Genomic DNA, 15911 nt, shown 5'->3' on the forward strand with positions numbered 1-15911 from the left:
CTGGACACTAGGCTGCATTCCAGCCGTCCAAAGAACAAGATGCGTGTGTATCTACACAAACACGCCATCATCATCTAGGTATGCAAGATATACAAGCAAAAACACTCTAGGAAGGCTGCTGAGAAAAGCCTGTGGGGCTGCATTTAACCCACCAGAAGAAGAAGAAGAGTTTGGATTTGATATCCCGCTTTATCACTACCCGAAGGAGTCTCAAAGCGGCTAACATTCTCCTTTCCCTTCCTCCCCTAACAACAAACACTCTGTGAGTTGAGTTGGGCTGAGAGACTTCAGTGAAGTGTGACTAGACCAAGGTCACCCAGCAGCTGCATGTGGAGGAGTGGGGAAGCGAACCCGGTTCACCAGATTACAAGTCCACTGCTCTTAACCACTACACCACACTGGCTCTCACCTCCAGGGCCTGATTTTGTCCACCCCTGCTCTAGAATACACTGTATACTTCACTTGGCCTGCTACATAAGTACACAGAGACTGCATGGGGAATGGGGAGAAGAGCTCTTTCTCACAGTCTGTTAATTTCACTGCAGCTTGTTCTGGATAAATTTATGTGCCACCCTCTCTGGTCACATCACTCCTTCCTTCATCAGTTCAACCCAGAGATAGAGAGGGCATATGCCACCCACACACAAACACTGCTTTTTTGAATATTTTTGTAAAAAAGAATCTTATCCAGCAGAATTGACCCGAGACTTGAAAAGTACATAGAACGGAAAGAGCATTTTTCCAATATCCTCCATCAGCTTTATGCTCTTTTCAAGGGAGAAAGGGGTAACAAACCTCATGACAGAGGGGGATGGGGGGGGGCTCAGAGGCTTTGAGCGCACCAGGAGAACATCTCAAGGGAGTCATTGTGCCAACAGGCGCCATGTTGGTGATCCCAGACCACCCTTGAGTACACACATTGCCCCACAAATACCAAACAGCACAACGGAATATCTGCTTTTTAAAGAATGGTTTTGAAACAAAGCTTTAAGAAAAGAAGTGTCACGGGAAGGGGGGGGAGAGAGTATTTTATTAAAGTCAGACACTCTGATAGGAAACAAAACAAAAAAGGGGAAAATTAAAAAAAGCAACCTTCCTTCATTTGGAATTTTTGACTAACAATGATCACATTGTTCACAGAAGAAAACATGGCATCCATAGAATTTATACATAGAACTCTAGCTACAGATAGCAGCAAAAAGATTTACAAAAGTTACAGATTTTTTTTAGAACTGTTGCTTTCTTTTATAACCAGTTTTGGTGTGGTGTCATTTATAGCGTTGGTTTTTGTTTTCTTTAAAAAACTCAGTTCACAATAAAATCCATGCGAAGAGACACACAACATCATCATCTGTCCTCCCTACACAGTGCCTAAAGGTTTCGCTCTCTTTTTTATTTTTATTATTATATATATATATATTAAAAAACCCTTTCTTATTATTTTTTCTTTAAAAAAAAATCTGAAAACAACAACCAGACAAGTAAAGCGAGGCTCGTGGCATGCAGTGGTGATTGCTTTCCCCAAAAAACACACACACAGAGACACACTCACTCAATAATACATGCATAGTTTGGTGCTTTATAACTTACGCATTTGGGGGAAAAAAGTTCAAAACCTTTTTCAAAAAATAAAAATTGTGGAACAATTGTTGCTCGCACAGCAGTTGGATGATGCCATGACAGTGACACTCACACTCATACTCACACTCACACACTCCCAAGTGCAGCAACACACAATGAAAGGACAAATGTGCTTCAGACAAGGAAAATGGATGGAACTTAGAAGGGAATGGGTTCATGAAACCACTGTCTCCCTAACATCGTCCCTTTTTTGTCCTATTTTTCATTGGTCTTTGATTTGTGACTGTGTGTCCATGTTGCAAGGCTAGGGCGATGCAAAACACTTTTTGCTGATAAGGCAGAAAATCAAGATGATTTCCCGCCGCCTCCTCCAAATATTCATCAAAGTGGGAAAACATTCCCCTGCACAAGGCTTGCTTCAAATGAGCAAGATAGCACTTCTTCACTTTAATGGTGCTCTGTCTGTCTCTCACTGCTATTCTTATTAGGGACAAAAGGCTATCACTGCACCTTGCTATGCGATAAGGCTAGCCCGTGCCCATGTATGCGCCATTCCCTGCATATGGTAGTCTGCACATCACTATGCGCACAGGCATAGCAACATGCATCTTCCCTTGGACAAAACAATGGGTTCTCCAAGGAGGTCTGCATGGATCCTAGGGTTGTGTCCAACAAAGTCATCCCATTAGTGAAAGGACTCCCACCAGTCCAGCGCGATTTCCCCTCCCTCTCTTCTCCCTGAATATCCCCTAAGCTCCTCCCCCAATCTGCTCCAGAGGGTGGGGGAAAACTCCAGAACAGATTTGTGGGGGGAGGCACTGGAAGAGGGGGAGAGGAAGCCCAATTGAACTATCAGTTGTTCTTGTGCTAGTGGAGTTAATGGGAACATTTGATTTCCCCACACATTGCTGAACTCCAACTCCCATAGCCTGGGTTGATAGGAGCTGGGGTTCAGTAACATTGGGGGGGGGGAGATTCCCTACACCTGCGTTAACATGATAACTTTGCTGGATACAACCCCTCTGTGATCAAGTGCAGCCCCAACTGAGCTTTGGCAAGGCTGCATCATCAGATAATCCAAGACCTGGTAAGGCTAAAGAAGGTGAAAAGAGTGCATTCAGAATGACTGTAAAAGCTATTACCAGAAAAACAGCATTCTCTCTCCCTTTTCCACATCAACAGAGCAGGGATCTAACAAATGCTAACACTTAACATCAACTGGGCAGTTACAGCCTCTGTGTATCGTGGGCAAAATGTGGGGGAACATTTTCCACTGTTCCCCTGTAAATTGGGTACTCGTTAACAAAGTTTGTATTTTTTTCCTACCCTTTAGTACTCACTCTCACTCAGCACTTAAGTATGTGCTGGGTAGGGATTTTGATTCATGCTAGGACCATGTGTGTAGAGATAGCAGATGAGGGCTGTATTGGCTCCCCATCACTTTCAGTCTGAGTCTGAATTTCCTTGTGTCCTGGTGATTATGTGCATTGACTAAAAACACAAAAAGGAATTCCCTGCAGCAAGCTGCGCATGCACCGCCCAAAATAAATTACAGAATTCTCCAGATTAAATCTGAAGAGAGGTGGAGCAGAAGGCAGGAGTGCAGAGAGCCCGTGGAGCAAGGACGGACTGAAATGAGGGGCAATCCACTCATCCCTTAGTCACAGCAGCTGTGGTTAAGTGAGCAGAGAAAATGCTGAATTTCCCTCTCCTTCCAGTGCATGCTGATGGGTTAACCGGGGTTTCTACATCCACATTATTGAGTGTGAGTAAATAAACCAGAGCCGGCAGATGATAACTCTTAATCCAGATTAACTGTAGCAGAGTCTGAGTGATCCTATGCTGTAAAGGCTCTCAACCCTAAAGTATCGTCTGTGCTCTAAAACCCTGTGCTTTAGATTTTGCAACTCTGCAGAACTAGCATTGCCTCCAATGCATCCCTGGTTGTGAAGTGCATCTCCAGTTTTGAACTAAAGCGATTGATCGTTTTTCTCCTAGTCCCTTGGATTCTGACCCCGTGTACCTGTTCTGCAGATAAAATGGCTGTTTACTTCCTCCCCTTCATATGCCACTCTCCAGACATTTTGGACTACAACTTCCACCAGCCCCAGCCAGCATGGCTGTGTTGGAAGGTGCAGTCTGAAATATCTGGCGAGAACCAGATTGAGGAAGTCTGCCTCAGAGGTGTTTGGCCACCTCAAGCTACTCCTTATTATGTGAGTGCATAGCTATTTGGAAATTGGTCTTACTCCAGAATCATGTCTCTGTGTGTGCCTTAAACAAGCATCCCTTCTCTTCTGAAGCATCACAGAACAGACATTGTAAGGGCAATTCTACACACTTTTTGCTACCTCTTTAACTGCCATGGAGTCCTCCCCAAAATCCTATAAAAGATAGTTTGCTGAGCTGCTAAGAATTCTGCATGAAAGATCCCTACCCTGTCTCACAGAACAGGGTTGCCTGGGGAGGGGAAAGGCCTTTAACAACAATGCCAAGGCAACTCACACATTGCCAGAAAGGAGGAAATGCATTCACGCAAAAGGGGAGACGGATTTTCACAAAAATGTGCATGTGTAGATATAAATTTAGAAACAGCTGTTATAATTTCAAATAGAAATGCAAAGCATCTCACCATGATGGGGAGGTTGGTGACCAGGTGGCCCGCTCTGTCTCTGCTCTCCTCTCCAGGCAGCGACTGAAGATGGGCAACTTTTAGGCGCCTGCTTGCTCTCCCTTCCAAGGATTCTTTACCTTTAAACCCAACTTGGATGCAACTGCCCTGTAAGTAGAGGACTCCTCCCAACACTGTGTAGAGTAGGCCACCCTACTGGGGTGGGGAAGCCAGTTATGAAGCAGACATGCCTTTAAAGCCCCTGGTCAGTGGCTCAAAACCCTGCCTGCCCTCCCCTGCTCTGTCAGGCCTTGGTCCCTGTGGGCTGCAAAACAAGAGAATTCTCACCAAGAAAGATGCAATGGGATAGTGGACACTGTTGGCTCCATTCGTGCCAGTGATGGACACAGAGAGGGAATATGAAAGTAACAGACAATCGGAAACAGACAATAGCAAGCCCCAGAGATGGAATGTTAGCTTTGCGGAAGGGTTTCTAAACTCTGAAAGGCCCAGCCCAGCAGGGAACGACTCTGGCCTGAGCCCCATAGACGGGATTGGAGCTGCCCAAGAGCAAAAACGCTTCCCTGTGGATCGTGGCCTCTAGCTCTATTTTGCACCATCATCATCACCCCAGCCACCTTTGATAGTTTCTAAAAGTACAAAGAGCTACATACATAATTTAATCAGGGGAAAAAACACACACCATTCTTCCTCCCCCCCTAAATATACTAGACACAACAAGGATTTTCTTTTCTTTTTTCCTCAGTATTTATATATATATATTTATATTACGTATATTATATATATATAATATGTAAATATATTTCTTAAAACAAATATATAAAATGTTAAGACACTTCACTTAAATGTAAAGAGGTTGCTTTTTTTTCTTCCATGTTTGTTTGCTGCAATCCTAAGAAATTGCATTTATGGACTGTTGTTTGTTGCTGTTTGTTGTTACATATTTGATTTTTTTGACTTTTTTTAAAACTTTGTTATTCAAAAAAAGGCTCTCTTAAAATCTTTATACAAAAATGATTGATTTACAAAAAAGAAAAAGAAAAGAAGAAAAACCATAAAAAACCAATTCCCCGCAGCGTTCCCCCCCACCAAAATATTCTGAGAATAATAGAATTAAAAAGGACGAGCTAGTCAACAAAACAAGGAGTGATTACATCTTGTATTATGTTGCATACAGACTCATTTCTTTTCTTTTACTTTTTACAGTAGCACGCCATTTTGCTATACATGTAGAGGCACGTTTTCACATGTGCACCCATGCCACATTAATATACTTCTTCATTTTCCGCCTGTGCTTAACGTTTTAGGCCAACCAACCTGCTCCAGCCTGGCGAGCTGTGGCTGTTTTGGACTACAACTCCCATCGGCACACACTGGCTGGGGCTGATGGGAGTTGTAGTGCAATACATCGGAGGGGCACCAAGTTGGCGAAGGCTGTTTCCTGTTCATTCAATGACTCTTGTGCAGAATGACCTTGCAAGGAACATCCCCCCACCCCAGACTGCCATTCCGAACACACACCTGCGTATTGTACTTTTATCTGAAGAAAGCCTCCACAGCTACAAACTCTCCCCGTCTTTCTCGCTGGGCCTGACAGTGTTTCACGTTCTGCCTTTGCAACTCAGCTGTTGACATACGACATCCTTTCCTCCCCCCACATCCCCATGCCTCACTTGTATCTCCCTCCTTGTGCTGTCATCGTTATCCTTTTTCAACTCCCCGCTGTGCTTTCCGCAGCCCAAATGCCACGTGCAACCTTTCAGGGAAAAAACAAAAGCTTCCACCTCTCGCAGATCGAGAGTAAACACAGCTCTAATAACCCACCGAAGCTTTCGCCCAAAGCTGTTTATCCCCCCTTTCAAAGCCCAAGAGAAAGGTCCCCAGAGGTATAAACTTGAGCTTCATGGCCAATCACCCCATCGGCAGGACTAAGCCTTCTAAAAAAACACCTCTGTGCCAGTCTTATTTGGGGGCCCAATCCGATGGGGAATTCTCCTGTGCAAACCCCACTGAAACAAAGGACTTTCCCAACAGTCCTTTGTTTCGCTCTACAGCCCTGCCATCCTCTTCTCCTGGCCTGGAAGAAGCTCCACAGGCAGTTGGGTGTAATTTCTGCCCATGCCAGCCATCCTGGCTACGCAGTGCTTTTCTTTTTCCAGCAAGGCTCCATAGTCCATCCTAGGAGGAACCTTTGCAGGAACCGAGCAAAGGAGAGTCGCCTGTTCACCTACCTCCACTGTCTTTTGCCCACCAAAACCTCGTGCTTAGAAAAGGGCCTAATTTCACCTCCTTCAGCCTTCTCCAAATTCTCCCCAAACTCTCCTTCACTGCCCAGTTTCTTTGATACCCTGACACCGTGGTCTCCCTGAAACCTGCCTCCTCTATTTGGTATTCCACATGTTTTGAGGGCTCTTTCCCCCCATCTCACATATATAGTAACTCAACGGACATTTAAAGTGCTACATTATGTTGATTAATTCCATAGGAAGCTGGACTTTTCTGTTTCCGGACCCTGTTCTCAACATCATTCTGCTGCCTGTTTTGGCTCTGTGCCCCTTCTTATAACAGTCTCCTTTCCCCTTTCTTAACAGTACGTTGCTTCTGCATGGTTGAGAAGATTGTGAGGGGGCAGGGGGAGCATTATTACAGGCTCAAAATTCAGTGCTTCACCCCCCCCCCCCACAAGTCTTTTCTTCCAAATTTAATCCAATGGCTTGGAAGAAAGAAAGAAAAAAATACACAACACCACGCACAGATATTTCGGATTGCGATGCGCACGCACACACACAAGTTCCGCCCCACTTTCCAGAACAGTCTTTGATACAGCAAGTAAACAACAGAATCCCACAAAATGGAAGCATACACATGCCCCAAAGTCAAAACACCGTTGATTCATGAATGACTCAGCACACACCTACAAGGATCCACGCTAATCAATTAATTACAACTTTTTTTCTCTCTCTTCTTAAATGTAAGGAAAGTTGAATAGCAGCAAATGTCCATGGGGTTCTGAGGCATCTTCAGAAATTGGTTGCTCCCCTCCCCTTTTATAACCCTCTGTAGTGATTCTGTCCCCTTTCTCCCACCCCCTCATAAAGGAATAGTGAAGACTGGCACTGAGCAGTGTCGTCGTTGCTTGCAGGCTGTGGCAACTGGCAAAAATATAAATAAAAATAATTCTTAATTGTTCTTTATACATGAACAACGCTAAGTTGTTGCCAGAGTAGAAAAGTTAAGTTTGGGATGGATGGGGAGTGGGGCAAAGGAAGGGAGATCTGAGGGGAAACAGAAAACAGATGGGCAGCCATATTGTAGCAAGAGGGGAGGAAAAGAATAAATAGGTTGGCCAATTTGGGGGAAGAAGACATGAGAGCAAACTAAATTGGCCATTCTGGATATTGGTAGGCGGCCCTGTGGGGAGCAAGAACCAAGTCCCAAGGCTGGCCATTTTGTAGGAGGAAATGAGAACCGCAGGGCGGCCATTTTTGAAGGAACGTTTTAAAACGTCTGAGGGGAAGGACTTTTCTAGGTGCCTCAGTGAGACCTGGGGAGGAGGAAATCACAAAGAGAGACAGCAAGCACTCCCCAGTCCCCCAGTAGCAGTAGGTTAGGAAAACAACCAAAGGAGACGTTGGCAGAGGAGCTTTTAGAATGAAATGGAGGAGTTCCGTGACCCAAAGGAAGTCAGTACTGGGATGGAGGTCCTGCTTGAAGTAGGCTTTTCTGAGACTGGGCTTGAAGTCTCATTCATCGTGTTAGGGTCCTTGGTTGATCTAGCGGCCTAGAAAGAAAAGCAAGATTCAGGGAAAAGAAGAAGGAGGAGGGAGGAGAAGGAAAGGTGTGTTGGGGTTGGGGGGTTGGGGAGGGGGAGAACCAAACATTTTCTTCTCAAAGGATTGCGAGACAGAAAGAAAGTGCAAAAGAAAGTGAGATAGACAGAAAGAGACAAGAGTGGGAACTAAGTTAGGAGAAATTTCTATCAGAAACAAGCAGCATTGGCCAGGCCTGAGGCAAAAGGTCCGCTGGACAAAAACAGAGCACAAGATGAGCTGGTTTCTACAGGTTTACTGGACGAAGGGAAGGAGTGATTGCGAGAGGAAGCGGAGGAGACAAAAGAAGGCCAAAAAAGAGACAGAGCAGGGAGATGGGACGAATACGTAGGCAGGCAACGGAAGGGGGAGATGGGGAAGGGGATGGGGAAGGGACAAGAATTGAAATGTTAGTTTGTGGCCATGGACACCATGTTAGAACGACAACAATATTCATTTAGCTGGGGTGAGGAAGGGAGGGTAGGGGCAGAGTGCAGTTTACCACAGAGGTGCTGTTTATCAGAGGTAGCCTCAAGACATCTATTCGTTTTATTGTTCACCTATGGGTACCATTTTGTTGTACACTCCATCCGTAGCTAGCAGGCCAGAATTTGGACTGGGATGGATAAATCTTGTTAAGTATGTATCCCTCATAGTTGACATGGGGGTGGGGTGGGGTGGCAGAAGGGAAGGAACAAATTGTGAAAGACATGTGAAAATAAAATACAGCCTAAAGCCAATCTGAGCGAGTGGGCTTTCTTCTCCTCGTGGTTATTTTAAGAAAAGGTTTTAGAAGTGGGCAATTCTTGAATCCCAGAGTCCCTGCCTATGGCTCCATCTTCACTGTTTTCCTCCACAAAGGAATACACATGAAAGTTGGAAAATCCTTGTGGGTTTTGCACAAAAGATTGGTGAGCAGGAACAGGCAGGAATCTAGTTGCCTGCCTGTTGCTCTTTATGAAAGAACCCAAGACCAATGAACTATAATGAAACTAATGCTTAAAGTCGAATGCAGCAGGAGGAACCCATACCCTAACACCCATCCATTCTAGGGATGGATATATGACTAGAAGTAACCCTAAGAAAGTCTCAATTCTCACAGATATAGGTAATCACAATTAATTGAAGCGGATATTACTCCAACCTGCTTGTAAAAGACCTCCAAGAATGAAGGTTCCACAATCCTTCATGCATGCTCCTCCAAGCACATTCCACGGTGGAGGAAATTTTTTATAGCCGAACTAACCTCCCTTGTTGGTTCTAAAACTGCCGGTCATGCCAATTGTGTGCTCACCTCCCACTGGCTGCCATTTTGATGCAAAGGGGATCCAGAAGAAGAACTGCAAAGTACTGCATACTTTGTCATAGGAAGTTCCCAACAGCTCGCCCCTGCCATCTCAAACCCAACTTCAGCTCTAGTTGCACGAGGCATGCGTGGTCCTTCAGCACCCTTGCATGCAGATGCAAAGCAAATGCGCAACCGGCTCATGAAAATATTATCGGGGAAGGCGTACCCTGAGAAATGTTCCATGGCTTACCACTTAAGCAAACAGCACCTCTGCTTTGTGGCAAAGGGGGTACAGACTGCGGTTAGTATCAGGATGCAGGGACTTAGGGAGAAGGGAGTTGTGCAGGAAGTAGGGTTTGCATTTTATTCATTTATTCAGTGACAGTCCCATTTTGCTCACAAAGCGTGCTTCAAAATAGACCGGAAAGCCACAGGGTGGGAAGACATGCTCACAGCGAGACATCCACTCCCCCCACACTTGTGGAGAGGAGGGGGTGGTCCTCTGTGTGTGCATATGTACCACAGAATGAGGAAAACCAAAGGGCCCTGCAGACAGGCAGACAGGACGTGGGAAAGGGTTCATGGTCTTTGCCATTCGTCATACAGATCTGGCATGACAAAAATAAATAAAAAATAAAAAAGCCAGGAGCAGCAAGGGAATTCTGGGAGATGGGCTAGCATATCAGATGCGCTCGGGAAGTGAAAGGGGAGGGAAGAATAACGAGATTTGTGTGGAAGGGGGTCAAGTCAAGGCTTGAGAAACAAAGGGAAGGAGAGAGGAACAGGTAGAGATGTCGTTGTGGTTTAAGGGATGAAAAAGTGGCAGTTGTTACCTTGCTTTGTGGCCTCAGAAAGTTGGCCAGCCACTGGGCGCACTGTTATAGCGTCGACAAGAACACAGAAGTGTGTGAACCCAGCTGAACCGTACTGGCCTAACCATTAAGACCCCAACCAATGCAAATGCACATGGGGCATATCAGGGGGCAGGGGGTGGGGACAGGAAATGGTGAAAAGGGTTTCCATGGGGAGCAGGGGACTGCCGCTGCCCAATGCACACACCTGTATTTACTTATGTAAAGTACAGATATAGTAAATGGCCAGTTACCTACAGTTGAGACACAGCAGGGCACAAGTTAAACATGTGCCGAGTGTGATAAAAACAACCTAGCCTCATGGCACTTTAGAGTAAGCAATTCATTGCGGCATAAGCCTTGGAAAAATAGAAGCATCTAGTGAACCAAAGCTTAGGTCACAAGCAATTGGCAAGGCTGCAGTCCTGTACCCGGTTACCTGGAAGAACGTCTTTTTGATATCAATGAGACGTGCTTCTGAGTAGACATCAACAGGACTGCCCTGCAAGGACTTTAAGGTACCATTAGACTCTGGTGTTGTTGCAAAACAGAGAAAATGTGCCTCTGATAGATTTGAACATAAAAGTGCTTAACATTGTGAAGGACTTTGAATAATAATAATAACAACAACAACATTAATACAAAGGAATTCTGATAACGACAGTTGCAAAGGCATAGATATCAAACAAGCGGTTTGATGCTCTACAAACAGTACAAGCAGTTAGATATAAAACAGTCTGTCTTTCAATGTTATTCCAACGTATTTTTTAAAAATGATGCTTGTTGTAATAATCTTTTGAAAACTGATTTTGAAGTCTGGTTGAAAAGTGGTACATGCAGAAAAATGGGGGTTGGGAACCAACTTGCCCTTGTGCTTTACTTTTGAGTTTCTCTCCAGTGTGTTCACATTTCTAATGGTTTTAAAGGATTATAGCTTTGATAAACTTAAAAAAAAAATGTTTCTTGTTTCCCAAGTGTGTATGGAGTATATAGTAAGCCTAGAATCACCACTGATCCTTTGCTGAAGAGGCTCGCCGATCTTTCAGACAAGTCTAAACTTAATTCTCTCCTCTTAGGCAAAGATCATAAGGCAACCTGGCTGGTAGCCAGATTCTGCACCCAGATTTGTAGGCACAGATCAACCTCTAAGATAAAATAGCTTACTAGGGAAGTGCTGAAGTCGCCCTTTGGGGTGCCTCAGGGTCAATTTTTAATGGTAGCCCAAATCTCAGCTGTACGGGTGTATGTATATATCTCAATTTTAACTCATGAGCTATTGCTGCAATCTGCTTCAATTGTATATTTTATCTTTATGAACGCTGTTTTTATTGTGTTATGTTATGTGAGATGGTCTTTGACCATAATAAAAATTATCTAAGCCTAGAATCACAGACTTTAGAGTTTGAAGGAACCATGATGTTCGTCTTTAGCCCAAAGTGGGGCTCGAACCCACAGCCCTGAGATTAAAAGTCTCAGGCAACTTCAGCGGTCAGGAGTGGCTGCTTCTGGTTTCAGCTGGTTTGCCCACTGTGGCTTTTCCTAAACAGCTTGGTTGCTGTGATCCATGCTCTGGCATGGGAGCCAACTCCTAGGGGCCGAGGTCCCTTTGCCGCCCCCAATAAAATATTTGAGGGAGCCAGCCCCTCACCAAAGTTGATGGGCATTGCCATTCAAATAGTGTGTGAGATATTGTTTTAATTATGCTCTACACTAATTTAGAATACTATGCTCTACACTAATTTAGAATACTATGCTCTACACTAATTCAGAATACTATGTAAAAAGTGGTATATAAATATTTTTAAATAAATAAATGGTTATTGTTATGTCTCCACCCCCCTTAACTTCTTTGTTCATTTGGTTCACATAATGATTGCAAAAGCATATGTGGGTTCTGGGCCAATGCATCGGTTTTGGCAAGCAGTTACTCCGAAAAAATCCCAATACTTCTGTCAATATATATCTTATTTAAAAAACCCAGCAGTAATTTATATAAACTATGCTTATGTTTTAAAAATGAGCATACATTTGACAGTACGTGGTGTTTATTGGGATGAATTTATTATTATTATTATTTGCCAAGATAGCATCTTAATGCCACACAGAAAAATCTAATTTCTCAAAGTAATTGTTGTGCTTCTTTTGCAACTGCTCAAGCATTCCGCTCCTTAATCATCTTCCAGCCAATAAATCTTCCACAGAGCTGTTGAGACCAACCTGACCCTTCATATAACCAACTGTGCCAACTGGATTTTTATATATTTATATAACAACGTCAAGATGGGTAAATAAAGCCTAATGGCATTTGGCTTTGGCTTGCGAGTGGCTGGAGGGGGTCGCTTCCACTTTTCAAGAGGACTCTGTTAATAATATAGAGGTGTGTCTTGTATTCTATTCTCTCGAGAATCCCTTATTCCTGTCTGGAGCCTCTTATGAACTCTTACCATGCACGTGGAGATACTGGATGTGAAAACAGCCCCATTCACTTCAATGGTGTGGGCAGCTTTGCATATGCATGAAGCTCTCCTTTCCCTCCCCACAGCTGAAGCCAATAAGGCACGTGAGCCCCCCATAAACATTAGAACTCTTATGTCAGCATAGCAGGATGCTTTGGGTTTCCATTCAAACATGGTCAAGCGATCTGATATAATTTTCTTCTTCTTTCCCCTCCCCTCTCTCGTCTTTTCTCTGCTAAATATGCAACACTTCTCTGTGTGTGCCATGGGCAGGAAAGGAGTTGGGGCATACACACATGGACATGTTGTGGAATGCTTGGGGGGGGGGGTGAACATGGATTCGATCACATCTCACAACCGATACCACTGCCTTTCCTGGCAGGGAAGAGGGTCTCTGACAATTTGTTGGGTTGCGCCTTCACAAGTAAGCATTTTCCTTCTTCTTCTCAAAACACTGCCATATAGATAGCACAGCACAGGAAATAAAAGCTACTTGCCCACCCTAAACGAAGCAAAGCTTAGCCTTACAGAGACATAACTGGGCAGGGAATTCTTAACCAAATCAAGGGGGTGGGTTCCAGTTGGTGTTACCTGGAATTCAGGAGATTCTTGAGGAAGTAACAAAAACATGGAACTTTAGCGACAGAGGACTTAGGTTTAGGTTTGAGGGAGATGGGAGTCCTATCTGGACCTCACAAAATACAATTTTTGCCGGGTTTGGCTCCAGCTTCTGATGTATGCCTGTGGAAAGTAGCTCCCCATTCACTGCCATGTCACAAGTAGGTGCATCTTCTGACAGAAATTCCCAGCCGTAATTTCTAAAATCTCTTCCAACGGGCATTAGGAATTTGTGTTCAAGTTTATGCAAATATACCTGCCCCTGACCCCGGATCAACAATCCTTTGCCAACTCACCACTCACCTCCACCACTCACCTCCACCACTCAGCTCCACTCAAAGGCAAAAACAAAGGGATCCTAACTCAACCTGCCTCCACCCCAGTGCTCCCATAACAGAGTGGTGTGGCTGCCTACAGATAGACTACCTGTTGTTGTCCCTGGATGCGCATGTACTCCATGCGTTGCTTTATGTGCTTGCTCTTGTCGGGGCTGCCTTGCTGGGTTTGCTTCAGCCGCGACGCAGGATTGACCATCTTCATGGCAGGGATCGAGACGCCACCGCCGCTCTGGAGGGAGAACAGAGGAAAGGATTACTTTGGAGAGCTGCTAAGGAGCAAGGCTTAAGTTGGCAACAGGCTCTGCTACTGCTGCCAAACGCATCTCCCTTCACTCCCGTTGGCTGAGCTGCTATGGTGTCATGGAACGTTCACAAACGTTCAACCACTTAGGAAAAACCTATCTTCAGGAGAATTTTGACACGTAGTGCTGCTTCTATGGAGGAGATGAAAGGGCTGTTTACCTCTTGCTAGGGTTCTCTTACTATCTAGCCTGCTCAATGTGTATTGTACACATGTCTCCAAGCTCTGCTACAGACCACAGGAACTTTTGAAGGCAAGCAAAATATTCTCACACCGAATATAAGGTAAAGGTAAAGGACCCCTGAATGGTTAAGTCCAGTCAAAGGCAACTATGGGGTCATGTAGCAAGCATGACTAAACTGCTACTGGCGCACGAAGGACCGTGATGAGTGCAAGAGCGCACAGAAATGCCATTTACCTTCCCACTGCAGCAGTACCTATTTATCTACTTGCACTGGCATACTTTCAAACTGCTAGGTTGGCAGGAGCTGGGACAGAGCAATGGGAGCTCACCCCATCGCGGGATTTGAACCACCGACCTTCTGATCAGCAAGCTCAAGAAGCTCAGTGGTTTAGACCACAGCGCCACCCGTGTCCCAATATATATATCATAGCTACGGAGCTCCTTTCCCCTGACAGAAAAAGAAATATTTGTTGCTGCTATAGACCTACAAAATTACAGAACAACAGTCTTACATTATCACAATCAAAGCACAATAGAAACTGGGGGTTAATTACCCATTCGATCTTCTTGCCCCCCTTTTCTTTGCTAGCCTGGAAATTCATTAGAGGTTCAGGGAGCAGAAAGCACTGGATGAAGGGTTAGAGAAGGGTCTAAACCAGAGAGCTGAATAGCCAAAAGTAAAGGAAGAATGGGAAAGGGTTTTATTTTTAGCATACTGATTTCTCCACACATTTGGCCTGACCCAGCACATGCAATCCATATAGGGAAGTTGGTCCCAACCCACAGACCAGCTGTGCTTAATAATAAAATCATTTAACACACCTCACCCCCACGTTAGAGGCCTGAACCAACTAGTTGTAAATATATACCAAAAACCATTTAAGCGGCAATAGAGTCCATGACGAACAACTTAAAGCGATACCAAAGCAATACCAGTATCAGACAAAGCTTTAATAAAGGATTCCAATAAGAGATGTCAGAACATTATTATATGACGTTCAAGTCTGGAAGGAAGTGGAATGGCTTACCCCCATCCTCCCCCAAATCCTGAAGTAAGCTAACTTGGAAGCTCAATGCCAACTCAAGATATGCTGCTTGAAGGAGAGCCCAGATGAACCCTCTTCAGTTATCTACAACATTTTGAAAAATCTTGCTGCACCATTCAGATACAGGGATGCAAGAAGGCATTGTTTTCAATTCCACCCTGCAAAAGTCGCAAGCAGCAGTGCTTCTGTTCCACTGCCTTTCATCTTCCATAGCAAACTATGCTATTCACCTCGCTGTCGGCTGCGGTGATATTATGTAGCTTACATACTTTAATTGTATAAATTACGTTGCAATTATGTTATTCTACCCCATGCATTTCAATGCAACATAAACACAATGTAAAGCGGGCGGGACAGGGATATGATTAATTACATATCATTTACAGACTGAAAGCAACAACAATAACAGCAAATACTGATCGTATTTGCCAGATTGATTTTCATTCTGGACAGGGGGTGAACAAGTGAACATTGACCATTTCTGCTCCTGTTTTGCTGGGATGTACTGACATCCCGAATGAGACAAGGGTTCCTGCCTTCATCAGTACCACCACATATCCTGGGAAGACAGGGCCAGCCCTGCATAATACAAATAAGGGCACCCCCCAACTATTTTGGGATTTTGCGGAAGCTATTCAATCACATATCTGAGCTTTAGGCTTGCAGATTTAAAGTGGATTAAAGCACTCTGTTGCCCTAGCACAACTAATCCACTTAAAAAAAGAAAAAGAAAAGACGATTTTGCAGGTTAGAAAGTGATGGAGAAACGCATTGAGAAGTGCGGGATGAACGAAGGGTTAACAGGAA

At 44.4% G+C, this 15911-nt stretch overlaps 1 protein-coding gene across 15 annotated transcripts in view; it reads right to left on the bottom strand.

Moving 5' to 3' along the window:
* Positions 1–1012: 1012 nt before the first annotated feature.
* Positions 1013–15911, bottom strand: part of SRCIN1 (SRC kinase signaling inhibitor 1) — a 331708-nt gene continuing 316809 nt past the window's right edge. For all 15 annotated transcript variants that reach the window (XM_079949239.1, XM_079949240.1, XM_079949242.1 and 12 more), the window contains 2 exons: positions 13662–13802; positions 1013–7994 (listed from right to left, as the gene is read on the bottom strand). In XM_079949239.1, coding sequence (XP_079805365.1) covers positions 7860–7994; positions 13662–13802 — 276 coding nt within the window. In that variant the 3' untranslated portion in view covers positions 1013–7859. The remainder of the gene's footprint in view (positions 7995–13661; positions 13803–15911) is intronic.

Source organism: Podarcis cretensis (assembly GCF_951804945.1).
Source record: "Podarcis cretensis genome assembly, chromosome: 13".
In the NCBI taxonomy this organism is placed as follows: domain Eukaryota; kingdom Metazoa; phylum Chordata; class Lepidosauria; order Squamata; family Lacertidae; genus Podarcis; species Podarcis cretensis.